At 43.1% G+C, this 24,494-nt stretch overlaps 1 protein-coding gene across 1 annotated transcript in view; it reads left to right on the top strand.

Annotated features, from left to right (window-relative positions):
* Positions 1–22,952, top strand: part of LOC142741884 (fibrinogen-like protein 1) — an 84,957-nt gene extending 62,005 nt beyond the window's left edge. Inside the window, exons 3-4 of the mRNA XM_075851206.1 lie at positions 20,481–20,645; positions 22,051–22,952. Coding sequence (XP_075707321.1) covers positions 20,481–20,645; positions 22,051–22,952 — 1,067 coding nt within the window. The remainder of the gene's footprint in view (positions 1–20,480; positions 20,646–22,050) is intronic.
* The last annotated feature ends 1,542 nt before the right edge of the window (positions 22,953–24,494 follow it).

The following is a 24,494-nucleotide window of genomic DNA, read 5'->3' on the forward strand; positions in this document are numbered from 1 at the left end:
CGCCGGGTGTGGCGATGCCATATCTGTGGACGTAAACTGGTGTTTAGGCACGCTGCAGGGCTCAGAAGGGAGGGACGCCATTTGGCTTTTGGGGCGCAGATGTAGCTTGGTAGTAGTTCTGTTTGGGGTTTTACTGGTGTTTCAGTTTATAATGTGGGGGCATATGTTATCTGTGCGGGGTACATCAGGGTATATGTAAGATGTGCGGAGTACATCAGGGCATAATAATAGGGTATAATAATGCAGTAAATAAATAATAATCCGCAGATATGTGGCCGGTGTCGCACTGATAAATGGCGACCGATCTTATCTGCTTTTGGACACTCTGCACATTTTGCATCGCCATATTCTGGGAGCCAGAACTTTTTTATTTTTTCTCCACCGGAGCTGTGTGAGGGTTTATTCTTTGCGGGACAATCTGTAGGTTTTCATTGGTACCATTTTGGGGTACCAGAAATTTTTTTGATCACGTTTTATTCCATTTTTTGGCAAGCAAGGGGACCAAAAACCATCAATTCTGACAATGTTTTTTATTCGTTTTTTTATGGCCTTCACCCTGGGCTATAAATGACCATTTTACTTTATTCAGCGGGTCGATACGATTACGGCGATACCAGATGTATATAATTTTTTTATGTTTTGCAGCGTTTGTGCAATAAAATCAATTATTTATAAAATAAATTATTTTTTGTGTCACCATATTCTGAGAGCGATAACTTTTTTATTTTTCAGTCAAAAAAGCGGTGTAAGGGCTTGTTTTTTGCGGGACGGGATTTGCATATCATCTCTGATAAGGGTCTTTATTTTTCTGTTTCAGTATATTCTTCTGGCGATTGAGCTCCAGGGGCCTGTTATTTGTTACACTATATAAGATTATGGCCTGACTGTTACAATGACCCTGTATGGTATATTTTCTATTATATATATGCCATTCTTTTGAGTAGCCCTCTGTTGTCCACTTAGCGTATTTTAATTGTTTGTGGTTTTTAGGTCTTGATGGCCATCATGTTCTTGTATTTATTGTAATAAAGGATATATATTTTTTGCAAAATTTCTTGAGTTATTTGGTGTTTATTTTTTCCCCTACGGGGTGTTACTAATTTGTCCTCACATACAGTTATAGGTATTTATAACCCGGAGGTCATTGTCTGGCCTCTGGTTGCCATGATAAGGATCGCCAGCCCCCTCAAATGCATGTGGGGGGCTGCCGATCCGCTGTAAACCTCTTCGATGTGGTGATCGCAAACGACCACCGCATCGAAGGGGTTAATTGCCGATTTCAGCGGCGACAGGCCGCTGATCGGCAACGGGGAGAGCAGGTGTCTGCACAGTTAACCGCCGCTGCGGTGTAGCGCTGCACGGCGGTTAACTGTTAAAGCGCGGACGTAACTGCACGCCCAGGTGCGCGAAGTTACTGCTCGCCTGGACGTGCATTTACGCCAAGGTGCGGGAAGGGGTTAAAGGGAAGGTGTCATGAATTTTTTTTTTTTTTATCATATTGCTTTTAATATATTAACATAAACTTTATTTATTTGTGTTCTCATGTTCTACTTTTTACTGTGTTTTTACTTTTACTTCTCTATGGGGGCTGCCATTTTTTTTTCATCTTTGTATGTGTCGATTAACGACACATACAGAGATGGAATACGGCACATACAACCCCATAGAGAATGCGAACGGGAGCCGTTCCATTCTCTAAAGTGTACGCCGTCTGTGTGGGAACGGCGCATGCGCCGCTCCCACACAGACCAAAACGAAGCTCGTTCGCAGAGTGAAATCCGGCACCATTTTCATGTGGACCGGAAGCCGCTGCCGGAGAGTAAGATGACGACTTCTGGCTGCGGCTTCCGGCCATATGTTCAAGGAAGCCAAGGCACAAGAAATAGGAGCGGAGGCGGCGGCGGCAGGAGCAGGTAATTTATGTTCGTGTATGTGATATGTGTATTATGTTCGTGTATGTTCGTGTTCTACTGTCTGCTTGGCACAGTATCTAATCCTCCTACATTGTGCAGTCGCTCAGAAAATGGCGGCACACAGTGTAGGAGGTTTGAAGATTCAAACCCCTCCTTCTCCTGGCACTAGCCAGAATAAGGGAGGGGGGATTGTGTGAGGACACTAGAGGAGAGTGTGTCCACCCCAAATTTGCAGCATAGATCAATGAGATTGCTTTACCACATTGACCATGCTACAATTTTGGGAACTGCTCCCTCTAGTGGCCAGCACATGGAAATGTTATAAATTAGAATCTAATTTATAATATTTTCTGACTTGTGAAAAAATTTAAAAAATTAAAACAATGTGTAATCACTTAAATACTAATTGTTTAACTGAAGAAAAAAAAGGTTTCTGTTTTTTTGTCGGAAACAATAGCGCAGTCGACTGTGTAAATACTATGTAACGACTAGACCACAATATTGTTGTGCCTATACTCACATTATATCATGTGGCCACTTTGACCAATGACTGTAGGCCACGGTGGCATTTGAAATGTTGAATTTTGACTGTGAGAATATTTCAATTTCTTGCAGGTTTCCATATCACAATAAACCCTTTAAGGTGAAAACAGAGCATAGAAAAAAAAGTAACAATTTCAAATACGGTAAAGAAAAAAAAAAAGAAGACCCTGGAGAGAATTCTACAGTGAAAATATCTTCAATTTTTTTTAAAGAAACTCCAGATTTTCCTGAGGTCTTCCTTTAAACTTCATCTGTTATTTGATTAAAGTTTTCACCGGTTTTCAAACGGTCAGTGGTATACAGCTGATATATAAAGCACTAGAGAAGAGATAGAAATAAGCACCAAAATGAAGTGTGTGCTGCAACGGTTAATGTCAAATATTAATAGCACTAATTATAGGAACCTTCACAAATCTTGTAAGCACACTTTAATATAAAATCTAATGGTATTTTGATTAAAATAATTAAAACATCATTACTGTCAGCAATTGTATTATCATCATAGTGTTCTCTGGAATTGCTCAGCTGTTGCTCTGGTTTAAATAAAATGTATCTGCTATGAAAAATTCTCTGATTTAATGGTTAAAGGCTATGTACACCTTTGGAATCGTTTTTTTTTATTATTTTTTAATAAAATTGTGTATCATTGTGATTGATGCAACTTCCTAAATACATTTTATTTAAAATTAATTACATTTTTTGAGACACAGCTGCTTTGTATCCTGTATACAGAGAAGCTGTATCTTGCACTGAATCCTGTATCCGTCTAGTCCACGGGACTGACGGGTTCAGTGACAGCGGATCCTGCGTGTCACTGATATACAGGATTGAGCTGTTAATGATCACAGCTGGTCTGTATACAAAATACAAGGCAGCTGTATCTCAAAAAGTAAAAAGAAAGCAGCGTATTTCCCACAGGAACAAAGAATAAGGCCCCACGCACACGTCCGTATTTTTCATTCGTAACTACCATCCATAATTACGGACCAATTAATTTCTATGGGCTACGGACACCTTTCCATATTTTTACAGATTGGTGTCCGTGCCGTAGAAATTAAAGAACATGTCGTTTTTTTGTCCGTAATTACGGCACGGATTCCCCGAATCTATGGGTTCTTCCGTAATTATGGACAGCTACGGATGTGCCGCCCGTAATTACAGAAGCATTGCTAGGCAACGCCAGGTTTACAGATGTTGCATATCATTTGTCGTTTTCTTCTTCTTTTCTTCTTCTTTTTGCAGATCCGTAAATACGGATGCGCTACGGACCATATTTACGAACACCATTCCGTATATGCGAATAATTTACAGATGACTATAAATGACTACGGATCCATAACCGGATAGTATATACGGATGGATGATATCAACGGTCGTCTGCATGGGGCCTTAGGCATGTTGAAATCCAACATGCGTGATTTCTCTTGGGGAGAGGCCCCTTCCAAATTAGAGCTTTGTCCAGTTTATGTTTTAGGAAATAATGGGGAATCACACAGGTCACACCTATCCAAGATACTTACAGTGAGATGACACATCCATCCATAAGGCTTCCTGCACACGGGGTACCTGGGGTTCCATACTACGGAATTTACTGGCCACTGCTGCCTCCCGCTGCCATTATAAATTTGCTAGTCCCCCAGCGTCTTCTGGCTTCTCACCTCCTGTCCATGCTGCTGGCGGCCTCCATGGTCACTGGCACGAGTCTCCTGGTACACCCGTCACTGTTTTTAGTGCACGTGGAGCCTTCTTTCTTAAAGGCCAGCACGCACCAAAATTCCACCCTGCTTTTCTTGTATGAAAAGGTACCTTCTACATTGCTCTTTTCCAGAGCAATTAGGTTTTTATACTCTAGCTCGCTAGTTGTATTCTCCTGAGACTTGTATTTGGATTATCTGTTACCAACCCTGACTGAACTTAAGCCTCCTAGCTTGCCCTGACCATTTGCCTGAACTTGACCATCTGCCATCTGCCCTGACCTCTGGCTTTGCTAACCATGTCTGAATGTCTGCCGCCTACCCTGACCTATGCTATTGCGGACCCTGCATCTTGCCTACTGTATTTATACCTCGCTTCTTCACATCAGACACAACTGAGACTACTTTGGGGTTAGCGTCCTGGGGATACAAGCAGCCAAGGTCACATCTCATTATGAAGGTTAAAGGATGGACATCTGGTAGGCCCTGTGACAGTCAATACATCTACGGGGTCCTGTGACAATGGAGAAACTCTGTGTGCTCCATACTGTGTTGTATTATGGAGTTATACCTTGCTAGAAACAATGCTACTCAAGTAGAATAACTCTGTAATATTGCATCCGATGGAACATGACACAATATCTATACAGAGTCTGACAGAAAAAAATCTCCATAGACGTATGAGATCTGAGGTATATAGTGGTACAGTATGTCCCATTGACTTCTACGGGTGTCATATACCGGTTCCATACAACTCAGAGGTATGGAGCCATAATACCCCAATGTGTATGAGGCTTTACAAACTAAAACCCCTACACCTACCGCACTATGCATTCTACTCATAGTTATTGGGTCAGCTTTCTAGTATGCGTGTAATGACCGGGGGGTAGGGAAACGGACAAGTGAGCCCTAATCTACCCGCCACTCTGTCCCTGCCTACTTGCAACGACCCGCCCTAGGTGACGGGGTACAACTTGGCGGCGGTCCCTGCACTCAATAAGTGCACGACAAACACGACAAACATACAAGGGAATACAAGCAAGGGAAAGGGGCAGTTGCCCACGGCAACACCGTGAGCAACCAGAGTGGTGAACGAGCCGAGTCAAGCCAGGAGTGTGCGAGGTACCAAACGAAGAGCAGAAGAGTAGTCAGTAAGCCAGAGTCTGTATGGAGCAGGAACAAAATAGAAGGAGCTGTAGCTGGGCCAGGAAACCACACGAAAAAGAATAACAAGCAAGGAGGAACAGGAAATGCAGGTATAAATAGACAGAGGGCGGGAGCTAGCTGAGTCTGGCCAGGCTGCGATAGGCTCTCCCACTCCTAAGCCTGCCAGCCTGAGTGGTGGAAGCTGGAGTCAGTCTCAGGGATGTAGATTCAGGTGCTGACTGATTAATTAAGGGAGTTAACCCCGAAGCTGTGCCTGGCAGATCCTTTACAGTACCCCCCCTTTTATGAGGGGCCACCGGACCCTTTCTAAGTGGACCTGGCTTACTGGGGAAACGCAGGTGGAACCTCCTGACCAATACCTCAGCGTGAACATCCCGGTCGGGTACCCAAGTCCTCTCCTCGGGCCCGTAACCTCTCCAATGGACCAGGTACTGGAGGGAGCCTTGGACCATCTTGCTGTCCACAATCCTGGCCACCTCGAATTCCACCCCCTCAGGGGTGAGGACGGGAACAGGAGGTCTCCTCGAGGGAGCCAAGGACGGGGAGCAGCGTTTAAGGAGGGAGGCATGAAACACGTCGTGTATACGAAAAGACGGGGTAACTCCAGCCGGAAGGAGACAGGATTGAGGACCTCAATGACCTTATACGGCCCAATAAACCGGGGAGCGAACTTCTTGGACGGAACCTTGAGACGCAAGTTCCTAGACGACAACCACACCAGATCCCCGACCATAAACAGGGGGTTAGCAGAACGTTTTCTATCAGCCTGAGTTTTTTGTACGCTCTGGGACGCCTCTAGGTTCTTCTGAACCTGGGCCCAGACTGTGCACAGTTCCCGATGAACGACCTCTACCTCGGGATTGTTGGAACTACCAGGTGAAACGGAGGAGAACCGTGGATTAAACCCAAAATTACAGAAAAAGGGGGAGACCCCTGACGAGTTACTGACCCGGTTATTAAGGGAAAATTCGGCGAAGGGAATGAATGAGACCCAATCATATTGACAGTCAGAGACAAAACACCTTAAGTATTGTTCTAGAGATTGATTAGTCCTCTCCGTTTGACCATTGGTTTCAGGATGGAAGGCAGAGGAGAAGGACAGATCAATCCCCAACTTCATACAGAAGGCTCTCCAAAACAATGAAACAAATTGTACCCCTCTGTCCGAAACAATATTGACAGGGACCCCATGGAGACGGAGGATGTGTTTGACAAACAAGGTAGCCAACGTCTTGGCGTTGGGTAGTTTCTTGAGGGGCACAAAGTGGCACATCTTACTGAAGCGGTCTACCACCACCCACACCACCGACTTGCCTTGGGATGGAGGCAAATCGGTGATAAAATCCATGGAGATATGTGTCCAAGGTCTCTGGGGAATGGGCAACGAACGCAGTAAGCCCGCTGGTCGGGACCTGGGAGTCTTGGACCTAGCACAAACCTCACAAGCGGCGACGTAGGCCTTAACGTCTTTAGGCAACCCAGGCCACCAATAATTTCTGGTAATGAGGTGTTTGGTACCCAGGATGCCTGGATGACCAGATAGTGCGGAGTCATGATTTTCCCTAAGTACCCTTAGCCGGAATTGCAGGGGAACAAACAGCTTATTCTCAGGAAGGTTCCCGGGAGCTGAACCTTGATCAGCAGCAATTTCAGAGACTAAATCAGAATCAATCGAGGAAATGATTATACCTGGAGGCAAAATACAAGCAGGATCTTCCTCCGAAGGAGGGCTGGCCATGAAGCTACGCGACAGTGCATCAGCCTTAATATTTTTAGACCCAGCCCTATAGGTAACCAAAAAATTGAATCTAGTAAAAAATAACGCCCATCGAGCTTGTCTCGGGTTTAGCCTCCGGGCAGATTCTAGGAAAACCAGATTCTTGTGGTCGGTAAGGACCGTTACCTGGTGTCTAGCCCCCTCCAGGAAGTGGCGCCACTCTTCAAATGCCCATTTAATGGCTAAGAGTTCGCGGTTGCCAATATCATAGTTACTCTCAGTTGGCGAAAACTTCCTGGAGAAGTAGGCACAGGGGCGGAGATGGGTGAGGGACCTGGTACCCTGGGACAAGACAGCCCCCACTCCCACCTCAGATGCGTCAACTTCCACGATAAATGGCTCCATTTGGTTGGGCTGAACCAGCACCGGGGCCGAGATAAAGCACTTCTTAAGGACCTCAAAAGCCTGCACAGCCTCAGGAGGCCAGTGGAGGAGATCAGCACCTTTGCGAGTGAGGTCCGTAAGAGGCTTAGCAATGACCGAGAAGTTAGCAATAAATCTCCTGTAATAATTAGCGAACCCCAAAAAACACTGTAACGCCTTCAGGGAGGCAGGTTGGACCAATTCCGCCACAGCCTGAACCTTGGCGGGGTCCATGCGGAATTCATGAGGAGTGAGGATTTGACCCAAAAATGGTATCTCCTGTACCCCAAACACACATTTTTCGGTTTTGGCAAACAGTTTGTTTTCCCGAAGGACCTGGAGCACCTTCCTGACATGCTCAATGTGGGAGGACCAGTCCTTGGAAAACACCAGTATGTCATCAAGGTACACTACAAGAAATATCCCCAGGTAATTTCTCAAAATCTCATTTATGAAATTCTGGAAGACCGCAGGGGCATTACACAACCCAAAGGGCATGACGAGGTATTCGAAATGGCCTTCGGGCGTGTTAAACGCAGTCTTCCACTCATCCCCCTCTTTGATGCGAATAAGGTTATACGCCCCCCGTAGATCCAATTTAGAGAACCATTGGGCCCCCTGAACCTGATTAAAGAGATCAGGTATCTAAGGAAGGGGATACTGGTTCCTTACCGTGACCTTATTCAGGCTACGGTAGTCAATGCATGGCCTAAGACCACCATCCTTCTTCCCCACGAAGAAGAAGCCAGCACCTACCGGAGAAGAAGAGGGACGAATGTAACCCTTGGCCAGGGATTCCTGGATATACTCTCTCATGGCTTCACGTTCGGGACAAGAAAGATTAAATATCCTACCCTTAGGAAGCTTAGCTCCTGGTACCAATTCGATAGCGCAATCGTATTCTCAATGAGGAGGTAACACTTCGGAGGCCTGCCTAGAGAAAACATCAGCGAAGTCCTGAACAAACTCAGGTAGCGTATTCGCCTCCTCAGGGGGAGAAATAGAATTAACAGAAAAACATGACGTACAACATTCATTACCCCATTTGGTTAGCTCCCCAGTATTCCAGTCAAACGTGGGATTATGCAACTGCAACCAGGGAAGGCCTAGAACCAAATCGTACGATAATCCCTGCATCAACAGTACAGAGCATTGCTCCAAATGCATGGAGCCAACAAGGAGTTCAAAAACAGGGGTATGCTGTGTAAAATAACCATTAGCAAGAGGAGTGGAGTCGATACCCACTACCGGGACAAGTTTAGGCAAATCAATCAGAGGCATAGCAAGAGACATAGCAAATTCCACAGACATAATATTAGTAGAGGACCCTGAATCCACGAAGGCACTGCCGGTAGCAGACCTACCACCAAAAGAGACCTGAAAGGGAAGCAAGATCTTAGTACGTTTCCTATTTACTGGAAATACCTGTGCGCCCAAGTGACCTCCCCGATGATCACTTAGGCGCGGAAGTTCTCTGGCTGCATTCTTACGCTTAGGACAGTTGTTCACTTGATGCTTGTCATCCCCACAGTAGAAGCAGAGACCATTCTTCCTGCGGAATTCTCTACGTTGTTGGGGGGAAACGGAGGCCCCGAGTTGCATAGGTATCTCTGAGTCTTTCCTGGAGGAACGAAGCAACGGAACTTCGGGAGGCATCATGGGGGAGTCGGAGAAGAAAACACATAAACGTTCATGTTGTCATTCCCTGAGACGTCGGTCAAGTCGTACCGCTAAAGCCATAGCCTGGTCTAGGGAGTCAGAAGAGGGATAGCTAACTAGCAGGTCTTTCAGGGCATTCGACAGACCCAACCTAAACTGGCACCTTAAGGCAGGGTCATTCCACCGAGAAGCTACGCACCACTTCCTAAAGTCAGAGCAATACTCCTCAACAGGTCTCTTACCCTGACGTAAGGTCACCAGCTGACTCTCGGCAAAGGCAGTCCTGTCAGTCTCGTCATAAATAAGTCAGAGAGCAGAAAAGAAACAATCAACGGAGGAAAGTTCAGGGGCGTCAGGAGCCAAGGAGAAGGCCCACTCTTGGGGCCCTTCCTGGAGCCGGGACATAATTATACCCACCCGCTGGCTCTCAGAACCTGAGGAATGAGGCTTTAAACGAAAGTAAAGCCTACAACTCTCCCGAAAGGAGAGAAAAGCCCTCCGGTCCCCTGAGAACCGGTCGGGCAACTTGAGGTGGGGTTCAAGAGGTGCGGTGAGGGGAACTACCAAGGTAGCATCAGGCTGGTTGACCCTCTGAGCCAGGGCCTGGACCTGTAGGGAGAGACCCTGCATTTGCTGAGCCAGGGTCTCACGGGGGTCCATAGTGGTGTCAGGGACCAGGGTAGACTAGGTATGGGCTTGTTATTATGTAATGACCGGGGGGTAGGGAAACGGACAAGTGAGCCCTAATCTACCCGCCACTCTGTCCCTGCCTGCTTGCAACGACCCGCCCTAGGTGACGGGGTACAACTTGGCGGCGGTCCCTGCACTCAGTAAGTGCACGACAAACACAACAAACATACAAGGGAATACAAGCAAGGGAAAGGGGCAGTTGCCCACGGCAACACCGTGAGCAACCAGAGTGGTGAACGAGCCGAGTCAAGCCAGGAGTGTGCGAGGTACCAAACGAAGAGCAGAAGAGTAGTCAGTAAGCCAGGGTCTGTATGGAGCAGGAACTAAATAGAAGGAGCTGTAGCTGGGCCAGGAAACCACACGAAAAAGAATAACAAGCAAGGAGGAACAGGAAATGCAGGTATAAATAGACAGAGGGCGGGAGCTAGCTGAGTCTGGCCAGGCTGCGATAGGCTCTCCCACTCCTAAGCCTGCCAGCCTGAGTGGTGGAAGCTGGAGTCAGTCTCAGGGATGTAGATTCAGGTGCTGACTGATTAATTAAGGGAGTTAACCCCGAAGCTGTGCCTGGCAGATCCTTTACAATGCGTAGGCATATACAGTGAAACTTCTTTGAGACGACCACCCAAAATTGCATTAAGAAATGAACAGTGGTCCTCTCAAAGAAGATGGCCAGTAGGCAATGCTATTTAATGACAACTGAAAATTTTTCACAGGAAATCTGATCTAGACAAAGGAGTGGTCTTCTCAAAGAGGTGGTCTTTTCGGTATACAGTATATATAGTAAGTTGCTGTTATTGTCTCATGAAGCATAAACTGATAAACTAAAGGGTGCATGCTAAAAATGTCAAGTATATAACACATTCAATCTTTAATGTTTGTTCAGTAGGAGGAATGAGTAGATAAGATAAAGAAGATACATAAATACAACAGATGCAAGGTTTATAATTACAGTGAGATGGGACGTGGACATGTTACAATGGGTGGGGTAGATCCTAAATGACAAATTACTCATTACCGGCACTGGTGGAAAAGTGACTGATACAAGTCTGACTATCATTTCCATGATTCATAAACAATCACAAAGATTACATAATGCAGAAAGAAGAAATGTATTAGATACAAATGGAGAAGGTTTGTTAGGGAAATGTCAATGGAACACAGATGATATTTCGGAGCTGAATTTCATATATAGAGGTAGCTTCTAAACACAATATTTGTGCATCAGATTGAGGGGATCATCCCATGTGCACTGACTTCTGACTGGACAGTCTGCTATATTCATTATTGCCTTCGGCCTTTTATTTGCCTATACTTTCTTTCCTTATACAATCATGCCATATATAACATGATGGACACAGAGACTCCCACAAGATCAGCACATCAGCTGTAAACCTACTTCAAAAACAGGGTGTATAAAAACAAATAAACAGTTTTCATCCATTTTTTTATGGTAGGTTTGTTAAAAATTGAAGGGAAAGTTCACCTTAAAACATTTTCCGACATAGGCTAAGACATGTCAGAATATGTAATTGATGGAGGTCACAGGATCCTTTTTATGTCTCAGTAATTAATAGATCAGAGGAGCTGTGGTGGCGTTCCTCTAAGCACCGTGACCCTTTTTCTTCTAAATAGATGTTTAGAAATCTCCCATTTACTATAATAGGAGTTTATGTTCATGTGTATTACAATGTTTTTATTAGAAGTGAAATTATTAGAAATTGATTAGAAATATAATAGATGTAGTGCAGCCAGGAACCCTTTTCCTTCTTCTCTTTGCTGATTTTTCCCTCTCCATGCTTTCTGGGTGACTAGGGTCAACAGAGTGTAGCATCTAAAGGGACTCAGCATTGGATGCCACCATAAGCACCAGCGCCTCAGATGCCACTCCATAAGTACCCTTAGATATCTCCACCCTTTTTAACCTAGCCTGGATCCGGTTTTCTTTCTGGTGATTCTGGTGATTTGCATCCCTCGCGAGAGGAACTGTATGCAGCAAACAAAAGTCAAGAATTTAATACGATGTGAAGGGGGAAACAAACATCAGGCCATTCTGTCTCGATTGGCAAAATGGACAGCATAATTCGTGGCCCATATTGATCTTTGCTATGGGGACCCTACTCTTCTATGTATGTCACTGCTTCCTGAGCTGCTATTATTTAATATTTGGCCAGTAACTGTGCCCTTTCTTTTTCTTTCTTAAACTACACTTGCAGAAATATTTTCCAGGAGGGATACAAAAAAATAAATAACCCTACAAATCTAATCTAGTGCCAAATGAACTGTGCTTTATTGTACAGCATTTGCTCTCTTATGTCTATCAGCCCCAGTGTCCTTTCAATACAACTGCATTACTGCACAAAAACATCTGAAAAACGTAGATGGCATTTTCTTTTAAGGGCAGCCAGGTAATTATTTCTGCATTTCACTTTGGTCTTACATTGTTGGCATATACATAATGTGCTTTCCATTGGGAACAACTCTGCTTTTATTCATAGTCATTTGTGACATTTTAGAGATGTTGTTTTTTAATCTGAAGACTGTGTCATCCCATCATTTGGTTTTGTCATTATTTTTTAAAAAAATGTTCCTGACAATATATTAACAAAAGCGGATTATATACAAAATGTTAAATATATGTAGCTGTTAAAATTTATTGTTGAGGTCATAGGACAGGGAATGTAAGTTTTTAGTTATAACCTGTGCCATGTTGCCCTTCTTTTTGTCAGTTTAATTTCTGAATCAATGTTTCTCTAGGCTTCATATATGTTAGACCCAATCACACGACCTTAGTTTTCATCCGTAATTACGGATAATATTGCGCACCCATTCATTTCTATAGGCCATGGACACCTTTCTGTATATTTACGGATGTATGTCCGGGCTGTAGGAATGATCTACAAATTATAGAACATGTCCTATACTTGTCTGATTGTGGCACAGACTCGCCCCTAGACGGCTACGGATGTGCATCGGTATTTGCGGATCCGTATTTGCAGACAGTAAAAACCAATACGGGCGTGTGCATGAGGCCAAGTACAGTAGAAATAAATAGTAGTAATACATATTTAAAGGGGTTTTCCCACGAGAGACATTTATGACACATCCACAGGATTTGTCATAAATGTCAGATAGATGGGACCTCTGGGACCCGCACCTATCTCCAGAACGGGGCCCCCTAAACCTCGTTCAGCTGCTGTTTGTTGCAGCTGAATGAGGTGTTTTCCGACCATGAAAAACATTACATTGTCGTGAGTTACGTAAACAGTCTAACTCGCGGAGCTACGCTGTTTACATAAGTCTCATAGAACTTAATGGTAGTTACGGATACAGCGTAGCTCACATGCTACGCTGCTTCTGCAACTGCCATTCAATACTATTGGAGTTACGGAAACAGCGTAGCTCAGTGAGTTACGCTGTTTACGTAATTCACGACCATATAAAGTTTTTCATGGTCGGAAAACACCTCATTCAGCCACAACGCACGGCGGCTGAACGGGATTTAGGAGGCCCTGTTCTGGAGATAGCTGCGGGACCTGCATCTATCTGACATTTATGATATATCTTGCGGATGTCTCCCAAATTTCAATCAATATATTATTTTATTGGTCAAACATCCAGTACAAAATGGCAACGTTTCGACCCGTGACAAGTGGAGGGTCTTTCTCAAGCCAGAACCATACAGTGAAGGAAATAAGTATTTGATCCCTTGCTGATTTTGTACGTTTGCCCACTGTCAAAGACATGAACAGTCTAGAATTTTTAGGCAAGGTTAATTTTACCAGTGAGAGATAGATTATATTTAAAAAAAAAACTGAAAATCACATAGTCAAAATTATATATATTTATTTGCATTGTGCACAGAGAAATAAGTATTTGATCCCTTTGCCAAACAAGACTTAATACTTGGTGGCAAAACCCTTTTTGGCAAGCACAGCAGTCAGACGTTTTTTGTAGTTGATGATGAGGTTTGCACTCATGTTAGATGGAATTTTGGCCCACTCCTCTTTGCAGATCATCTGTAAATCATTAAGATTTCGAGGCTGTCACTTGGCAACTCGGATCTTCAGCTCCCTCCATAAGTTTTCGATGGGATTAAGGTCTGGAGACTGGCTAGGCCACTCCATGACCTTAATGTGCTTCTTTTTGAGCCACTCCTTTGTTGCCTTGGCTGTATGTTTCGGGTCATTGTCGTGCTGGAAGACCCAGCCACGAGCGATTTTTAATATCCTGGTGGAGGGAAGGAGGTTGTCACTCAGGATTTGACGATACATGGCTCCATCCATTCTCCCATTGATGCGGTGAAGTAGTCCTGTGCCCTTAGCAGAGAAACACCCCCAAAACATAATGTTTCCACCTCCATGCTTGACAGTGGGGACGGTGTTCTTTGGGTCATAGGCAGCATTTCTCTTCCTCCAAACACGGCGAGTTGAGTTAATGACAAAGAGCTCAATTTTAGTCTCATCTGACCACAGCACCTTCTCCCAATCACTCTCAGAATCATTCAGATGTTCATTTGCAAACTTCAGACGGGCCTGTACATGTGCCTTCTTGAGCAGGGGGACCTTGCGGGCACTGCAGGATTTTAATCCATTACGGCATAATGTGTTACCAATGGTTTTCTTGGTGACTGTGGTCCCAGCTGCCTTGAGATCATTAACAAGTTTACCCCGTGTAGTTTTCGGCTGAGCTCTCACCTTCCTCAGGATCAAGGATACCCCACGAGGTGAGATTTTGCATGGAGCCCCAGATCGATGTCGATTGACAGTCATTTTGTATGTCTTCCATTTTCTTACTATTGCACCAACAGTTGTCTCCTTCTCACCCAGCGTCTTACTTATGGTTTTGTAGCCCATTCCAGCCTTGTGCAGGTCTATGATCTTGTCCCTGATATCCTTAGAAAGCTCTTTGGTCTTGCCCATGTTGTAGAGGTTAGAGTCAGACTGATTAATTGAGTCTGTGGACAGGAGTCTTTTATACAGGTGACCATTTAAGACAGCTGTCTTTAATGCAGGCACCAAGTTGATTTGGAGCGTGTAACTGGTCTGGAGGAGGCTGAACTCTTAATGGTTGGTAGGGGATCAAATACTTATTTCTCTGTGCACAATGCAAATAAATATATATAATTTTGACTATGTGATTTTTTATATAATCTATCTCTCACTGGTAAAATTAACCTAGCCTAAAAATTCTAGACTGTTCATGACTTTCACAGTGGGCAAACTTACAAAATCAGCAAGGGATCAAATACTTATTTCCTTCACTGTAGGTATGCATGCTTATGTAATGATAAATCCACACTAAAACATTCTGGACAAGGAATTTCTTTATTTAGAGTCCACTTTAATATAGGGCGTATTTGGAATGCTGTAATTGTTTTATTTTATTATTAGAATAATTTTCCATGGTGCGATACACCGCAAAACACTGTGACCCCCCCCCCCCCCGACGCGTGTATCTTTGTCCGCAAAACCGGGAAACTGTTGTTAAAAATTTGAATCCCACCCCTGCCCATACTGTTACTGAATAAAAGCCACTATACAAAGACCAATATTACCACCATGTAGTGACCATATAGCGGTAGATGACAGTTATACACAGGAGCTCTGCAGACCATATAAGTGATTACAGTACATTTATATCTAGTGACTCACAGGTCATGTTTTCTCTGATTAGAGTCATTCGCTTTCCCTTTTTTTCTCCATCTGGCCCAGACCGCTGTGATGACTTATTCCAGCCACGACTCATCTCTGCAGAATTTGACACACAGACATGTTGGTTTCTTGCTTTCCAAGAACCCACCACACCTCTACCCCATCCTCTAAACAAACTCGTAATCCAGTGTCCCAGATGATAATATTGATCCGTCAGTGCTTGACACAATGAAATTGCCCCATCAGTAACTGTGCCCCCTTTATGCCCCACAGCTGTAATGCCCCCTGTAGATAGCGCCACACACAGCCCCCCCCCCCATAGATAGCGCCACAGCCCTCCCCCTTATATATAGTGCCACACAATCCCCCCTTAGTAGATAGTTACACACAGTCCCTCTCCCTTCTATATAGTGCCACCCCCTTGTATATAATGCTACACAGTGCCCCCCCTTGTATATAGTGCTACACAGCACCGCCCCCACTTGTTTATAGCGCTACACAGCGCCGCCCCCCTTGTATACAGTGCTACACACCGCCACCCCTCTCCCCCTTGTATATAGTGCTACACAGTGCCGCCCTTCTCCCCTTGTATGTAGTGCTACACAGCGCCGCCCTCCTTGTATATAGTGCTACACAGTGCCGCCCCCTTGCATATAGTGCTACACAGCACCGCCCCCTTCCCCTTGTATGTAGTTCTACACAGCGACCCCCACCCTTGTATATAGTGCGACACAGCGATTTCCCCTCCTTTGTATATAGTGTTACAAAGCGATTCCCCCCCTTTGTATATAGTGATACACAGCGATTCCCCCCTTTGTATATTGTGCTACACAGCGCCGTCCCCCCTTTTATATAGTGCTACACAGCGCTGCCCCCTTTGTATATAGTGATACACAGCAATCCCCCCTCTGTATATAGTGCTACACAGCGATTCCCCTTATTTGTATATAGTGCTACACATCGATTCCCCCCCACGTGATGCAGTTACTTCATCACGCCGGCCTGCGCAGGGATTCTATCGTGGCCTGCAGCTTATAATATTAATTTGTATTTGCATCCTGAGGACGCAGATACAAGTGAATGCGGCTGTTGCTAGCACCGTGGCCCCCTCCGGTGCTAGTGATGCCAACGGGCATGAGGCGGCCAGTGCCGTCCGGCCCATTCATGCTATGGACCGGGCAACGCGGGCCCTGCAGCAGCCGTGGACAGGTGGCCCTAAGAGGATGGGGCCCTGGGCAATTGTCTGGATTGCCCCCCCCTAACACCGGCCCTGTATAATACCAGTGTCCAATAGTGTGGCACAGAGGCCTTTTGGCCACCTCAGCCATTATGGCCTGGGTACAGAGGCTACCCCTGCATGGCTACACCTACCATAGATATGCTCCTAAACTTCATTGTGCTGACTTATTCTCTTTTATTTTGTGCAAAAACTAAAAGCTCTCTGTTAGGCTGGATTTACACGAGCACATTACGTCCATAATGGACGGAACGTATTTCGGCCGCAAGTCCCGGACCGAACACACTGCAGGGAGCCGGGCTCCTAGCATCATAGTTATGTACGATGCTAGGAGTCCCTGCCTCGCTGCCGGACAACTGTCTCGTACTGAAAACATGATTACAGTACGGGACAGTTGTCCGGCAGCGAGGCAGGGACTCCTAGCATCGTACATAACTATGATGCTAGGAGCCCGGCTCCCTGCAGTGTGTTCGATCCAGGACTTGCGGCCGAAATACATTCCGTCCATTACGGACATAACATGCTTGTGTAAACCCAGCCTTAGGGTATTGAACATCTCAGGGGTTCTTGACAGGCTAATCATCAGCATGGAGTGATGTCATAGTCTGCCCCATCAGTTTGATAATAGAATACTCCCCCTACAGGACAATATGAACGTCAACAAAAGGAGAATTTATTTATACAAATAATTGAGAAAAACAGGGAAGCAGAACCTCCAGGCTCATCACATCACAGAATAAGAAATATTGCTGAGTGGGAGACCTTAACCTAGGGAACAACTGAAAATTCTGTTTTTGTCCATTCAATATCACACAGGTCAACAATAAAATTTAGATTTGTATCTTTTTATCTAAAAGGAACATATTCAGTGAAAAAGTTGAACTTCATATTTTACCTATGTTCAAAATTGTCCTTCTTCTTCAACCCCTAATTTTATACAGCAATAAACCCAATAAAGAGTAATCTGAAGCATTCTGCAATGTCTTAATAAAATATCTTGTTGTATGTATTTCAAATGACAAACTTTCTAATACAACATTTCCTTTATTACAACTACTCCACTGAGGAAACCGCATGAAAGAACAAAAAAAAAACAGATATTTAATGACCTCAGGGGATGAGAAAAAGATGAGAACAATCCTTGATGAAAGAGTATGAGAATGTGCTTTCTAATGAGAAATGCATAATGAGAATGTCTTAAAGCTCGGACTGTTTTTTCCCTCTGTGATAGAAACTGAATCTCAGATTGGGAAAAGTATTTAGCATGTGTTACTAGAAAAACATTTTTAAACCCAATTTATGCTTTTGCATCACACTATAAAATGAATCACATTGCACTCTTCACATCTGCTTTACCTAAAGGGAAATCTATCGGGAAAAGTATCTGACTTGTTAAAGTGACATGTCAGAAGATGCCACTTCCTTCCAACCCCCACTTCCCTGCTAAAGACAGTTTCTGGAAATCGCAGAAGCCTTTGCTGATCGACAAGTAGGAATGTGTTTGCTTTGAGTTTTATGTTTTCTCATTAATTTATAGGCTTAGTGTTCCTTTAAATGGTCCAGGGTATCTCCAAAGTAGCTTTAACGATACTTGGGGCTCTGCCCATGTACTAAAATCTGTGGTGGTAAGGTACCTTTGTTCTACATCTCATGAAACGCCAACGTTTTTGTAAATATAGCATGCATTTTTAATGACGTTTTTACATCCCTTTTTGGTGTCTTTTTTTATTTTGAAACATTTTAAATAGGCCTTTTTTATGCCATTTTTAAATCCTACGGAGAAACCTATGAAAAAAAAGCCAGAAAAAACACGTTACACAAAACATTCTGCATTTTGAATGTCACTAAACCCAAAAATACGACTAAATATGCCACAAACCAAAGAAAAACGAAAACCCAAAAGAAAAATTCAGCAAGGCGCTGTGTGGGAATCCAGCCTTACCCAACTACAAATTACCAAACAAACTGTCTATCTGTAAAGAAGATGATAAATAAATGCTTGCCACAATGATAATTACTAGTTAAAGTGAGTACTGCAATTTTAATACAAACAAATGCATCAAAATAGCAGGAAAGTAACAAAAGCAAAAACAAACAAAGAACAAAGAAAATGTCAAAATGTGTCCTCCAGTTGCTTGCTAAGTGTCAAGCAGCCATTGTTCTCTTGCTGTCCGATACTCAGTGGATTCTAATGACGAGGGATTACAAGCGCTGTGCACTTCTTCAGTCTGTTCTACAACCACATTATACTAGAAACCATTTCTTCACAATGCAATTCACAGATATATGTTGCTCTCCAACCATCTGTTACGTGCGGCTCTAGTCCCCGTTCCCCTCCATCCCTCTGTCGCTGTAGGATGTATAATCACTTCTCTCTCTGTTCCATCCTCTGTATATAACACATTGCTGTTCTCTCTGTGTGTAATAGTTCAGCTGAATCATTGTCTTGGCCTAATCTCCAGTATTCATTGCAGCAATCCTACCACAACCATGTTGTATATTCATGTAATCTAGATAGATCCTTAGTTGCTCAAACAGACAGCAGTCGCCTTCACACCTAGTTATTAAACATAATTTACCCCTGGTTAACAGCTGTTCTGATAAAGCACTTACATCCCCTCCCAATGGTCTGTATTGTATAAATAGGACTGCTGGGCTGGTCAAATGTAGAGCCCAACTCTACTTGGACAAGAATGGGTAAGACACCTTATAGTTGCCTTATGGGTTAGTAATTTACTGAATGGTCTGATCATATTTCAATCCAATATATCGAATGATTTTACCAATTTATATAACGCAGTCACTTTTTATTGGAGCTTGGCAATAAAATCCCAGGCTGTAGAACGTACAGTACAGATTTGTATTCTTGTAACCTGTGAAATATGTATGCCAATCTTCTTACATGGTATAAAGACATGACAGAAGAGAGCTAAGGTTGGAGTTAGGGCATAAGGAGCCCTGCTGGTTGCTAGATATAAAAGACTGCTGATCTGGGCACTGTGCCTGTTCAACTTTAGCTTTCCAGATCTCAGAAATATGCTGTTGGGCTCTCCATTGAGTGAGAACTTAATTGTCAATGTCAATGGAAAGCCCAAAAGAAATAGTTACAAGCTGAGGTGGAACAACCGTGATCAGTGTCTCTGTGACAATTAGATAGAAAATGTGCACAAAGGTGAACATGCCCTTTAATTCTCACTGAGACAGTATGACAACTTGCCATCAATGATCAAGAAATAAATGATCTTCAGGGAAATGTCCTGGTCCTTCAATTTATTTTGAAGATCTGCCTACGGCTGACTTTTGGCACTGGCTGTTGGTCTGATACCCCAGTTCATGATTGTTTTATTAAGTACCAACTAAAGTTGAAAGGGTTTTCCCACAAAGAACATTTTTTCCCTATCCACATATAAGGATTCAATGTGGGTGAGGTAGACAAGGAAAGCCGGGACTTCCGTACTAGTGATGTGGGAAGTCCCAGCAATCTAACATTTATTATGTACCTGTGGATAAGTGATAAATTATTTATTGGGGGAAAAAAAAAACAATATTATTCCCCTAGGCCAACCATGTGATATTCGAGAGCTTGGTATAAAATATTTGGAAAAATAAACAAAATTCGAATAACTATAACATACAATGTGAGATAAATTATAATTGATATATGTCAACAGAGGAAAATATGCTTGGATACAATCCATGAATATGTTTATGTATCACTAAAATGATAATGCTGCATATATTAACAATGAGCGAGAATTTCAACTAATGTTTGCTCTTTTTACCCAGAGGTCCAAGGGAAGCATGGGTCTCTGTCACTGTTACTCCTTTTTGGAGGGGTAGTTTGTGCTGTATATGGGTTCAAGCTGGATCTGTCTGCGACACTAAATCTTCAAAATGGCCATATGTTAAATGGAATCACTGAAGAAGAAATCTTAAATTACCCAAATTCTGGTGAGTGACAATTAGTCAGCAATGAAGGCATATTCTCTGCAGTGACTGTCATCTGTCTCATTATTACTATTTAATGTCATGAACATCTCATCTTTCATGCAGCGTCAGTAGATACTTGGCACATATCTTTTCCTGTTGTGAATCAGTTCATTTACTATTAGTAATGGATGCACCACTTTAGATTACATACCCCATCCCCCCTCACGCTCTCTCCTTTCTAGTCTATGGGAGCTTGCTTGACAGTTTCTATAACTCCCATAGATTAGAATGAAAAAAATCATTCAATCTCTGTCTGGATGTGGTGGTAACCTAACTAGTCTGGTCATGGGACACACGTTTTGCCAATAGGTGGGGGTCCCAAAGAGAGTATTAATGGAGGAAGCAAAGTACCCAGAAAATAACACCACATGCAGAGGGACACCATACAAATTTCATGCAGTTGTTGCCCTGGTTGAAATTGCATAGCAAACATATGCCAGCTCAGCAGCTTATTGCTCACTGGTCAACCATGTCAGGGAGACAAGTTCCCCTTCATTGCTGGCTTTAGCTTTACTAGTTCATTCTACTCTATGGGAGCTTGCTCAACGGTTTCCGTAGCTCCGATAGACAAGAATTACGAAAGCCATTAAATCTCTGTCTGGATGCAGACTTTTATGGCATATCTTGTGGATATGTCATTAACATCTTCGATAGGAAACCCCCATTAATAGATAGAATAGTGCTGTGTATATACGTGGCAGTGGCTTCAATTCACCATGCTATACAGGTGCAAAAGTAATGCTCTTGAATCAATTATATTCTACTATGAATATCCGAACTGGAGTTACAGGCAACAAAGTACGGTAAGCTTACCAGGCCAAAAGTTGTGACTCAGGCTCAGCTTTAGTTGCAGGTTGCCGAAAATAATTTGTCCAATTATAAAGCATATCAATGTATTGAAAGCTTATCGTGGTATTTTGCTACTGTCTTTTACCCAACCACACTTGATAAGTACTCACGATGACATCCAATTTTTATTGAACTTCACCCATTGTAGGTTTAAAAAAACCTTTTAAACAAAAATTCTAAATTAGGCCTCATGCATACGACTCAACAGTGTGCGCAGACCTCTATTTAAGATGAATCCATATGGCTCCGTACTATGGAGCCGTAGGCACTGTCTGTGCCGCCATGTCAACCCTCCATAAAGCAGTGTACTACGGTAATTTTTCCCCTAAAAGCAATGGTTTGAAAAGCTAAAAAAAACATGGCAAGACAACTGTAGATCGAGTTTTATTCACTTGTTTGTACTTAAATATTTTGTGATGCACAATGTTTACTTTACATCTTTAATTTATTGGTTATTGAACCTTATTCTTCAGAAAATGTTATACTTTTAAGTAATGCATAAAGATTTGGTTAACAGGTAAAAATTATCCTAAGAGCTGCACTGCAATAAAGGAAGGGAAAAGTGGCCTGTATGTGGTAGAGCCAGTACCAAGCAAGCGCCTATTGGTATGGTGTGAACTTGGTGAGGATGGAGGCTGGACTGTCATTCAAAAGAACTGTCAGAAAAATCCGAGGATCTGGGATACTACATGGGATTGCTACAAGAAGGGTTTTGGAGATCTAAAAGGTGACCATTGGCTGGGTAATGAACATATACATTTATTGAGCACTCAAGAGTTACACCATGCACGTTTCCGCCTGCGCTCTGCAGCGGGTAAGCAGCACCTAGCCAATTATGACTCATTCTCGCTTGAGGGTGAAAATCTTTGCTATCGGATTAGGTTAGGACGGTACTCAGGTAATGCTGGTGATGCCATGACATCTGGAGAGCCCAGTGCAGGACATGACAATATGAAATTCTCCACACGTGATCAAGACAATGATTTATCAGGAGCAAACTGTGCACACATTGGTGGGGGTGGATGGTGGTACGACAACTGCAGGTTTGCTAATCTCAATACTGGTGCTGGCATTTATTGGCAACAACTCTGCAGGGGAGATTGTCAGTCGAGTGATATCCTTATTCAGCCTTATAAAAACTGTTCAGAAGATATAGGAGGAGGTGAGGGTGAAGGAGGAGATGGAGGTGATGGTGGGGATGGAGGTGATGGTGGAGATGGAGGTGATGATGGTGGAAATGGAGGCGGGGATGGGGGAGATGGAGGTGATAATGGAGGAGGAGGCGGAGATGGTGGAGGGGATGGTGGAGGGGGTGGTGGAGGAGATGGAGGGGGCAGTGATGGAGGAGGAGGTGGTGGAGATAGTGGAGGGGGCAATGGTGGAGGAGGTGAAGGAGATCCAACACCCAATCCATGTTAATGGGATTAAAATCCTACACACATCCTAACACAACTTTATATACCATGGTTAACTTAGAGAGTCTTTTTTTTATTGTTATTCTTCTATGCTCCTGACTGACTTAATGGATAAATCTCAACCATAAAATGACTGATGACTTTGTTTTATCATGTTCAAATTTTCAATAAAAAGAAAACAATACATTTTCTCTCTGAAACAATGGGATTTAGGCAAATATTTTGTGCACACTTTGCTCTCAGTGCTCATGTAACAGGTCTGTAATAATGGGGGAACTTATTCATATGACTTTCAAAGAATATGCTTAGATCCAGAGATTAATTATTTGGTTATTAACTCGATCTTTGCATATAATACTGGAATATTTAGAATTTATTATTCATTGTACCATTATTCATGATTATTATGTCTAATGAAACTAATCACTATCTAGACATTGTTTTGGTTGTTATAGAATGAACATTTAGCATAATGCTAAAATATGCATTTGTCATTCAACTGCCTTGCAACACGAAATCAAGAATCCCAGTATCATTATATTCAGCAATATGGTATCAGCTAAAGTGAAAAAGCTAATCTGTCCCCTGAGTTAAGAGTGTTATTTAGGTCGAACAATCATTTGAGTGACACTCATTTTATTAGTAGCTGGTTTATATAGGGTGATGTGCTCTAGCTCTCTTTACCAGTTACTACATCAATTGCAATCCGGTACATCACTTCAGCCACCTCATTAGATACTATTAGAAATAAAAAATAAAAAAACAGATAGCAAACTTCAGTATGGAGTGTGGTCTGAAGTCACAAAATATGCATATAAAACAACTAACCACAAATGTGATAAATACCACCAATGACCTTTCACAAAGGAAAAATTAAAAATATCTAAGCAAATCCTTTCTCAATATCTTTCTCTCCTCTGGTCCTATCTTGTCTTACATTGCAAACCAAACTGTGAGACATATAATAAATCTTCTGTAGGTGTCCCACGAGATCAGCCATTTTTCACCGCCTCACAAATCTTAGATCTGACTCCATCAGTAAGTACTTAGGCTGCAGCAGGAGCGCTGCCCCGCTGCTATGTCTGCAATAGGAGACCAGGAAGGAAAAGCTCCACCAGAAAACACTCCACCACGCTCCTCGTGTGTCAGCAAAAGTGGAGGAGATTGAGGGGCGATAGAATTAACATCTGTTTTATCTACAGAATTTCTTCAAGGGTGGTTTCACACATGGTACATTTTGTTGCAGAAATTTCTGCGACTGAAAATCAGTTTCGTTAATCTGAATGGAGTTTGCAGAAATCCACGTACGTGCTGCAGAAACAACCCCATCAGATGAATAGAACTATTTTTCAGAAGCAGAAATTTCTGCAACAAAATCTGCCTCATGTGACTGCACCTTTACAAGAACATACAGGAAACTTAGCAAACTTACTGCAGTTTTTCTTCGGTTTACTTATATCACTTATTTTAAATTTTACTGTTGCTTTAATAAAAATCACTATTGCTACAACAATGCGTCAACTGTATTGTCTCTAAATACGGCAAT

This window comes from Rhinoderma darwinii, chromosome 2 (assembly GCF_050947455.1).
Source record: "Rhinoderma darwinii isolate aRhiDar2 chromosome 2, aRhiDar2.hap1, whole genome shotgun sequence".
Classification (NCBI taxonomy): Eukaryota; Metazoa; Chordata; class Amphibia; order Anura; family Rhinodermatidae; genus Rhinoderma; species Rhinoderma darwinii.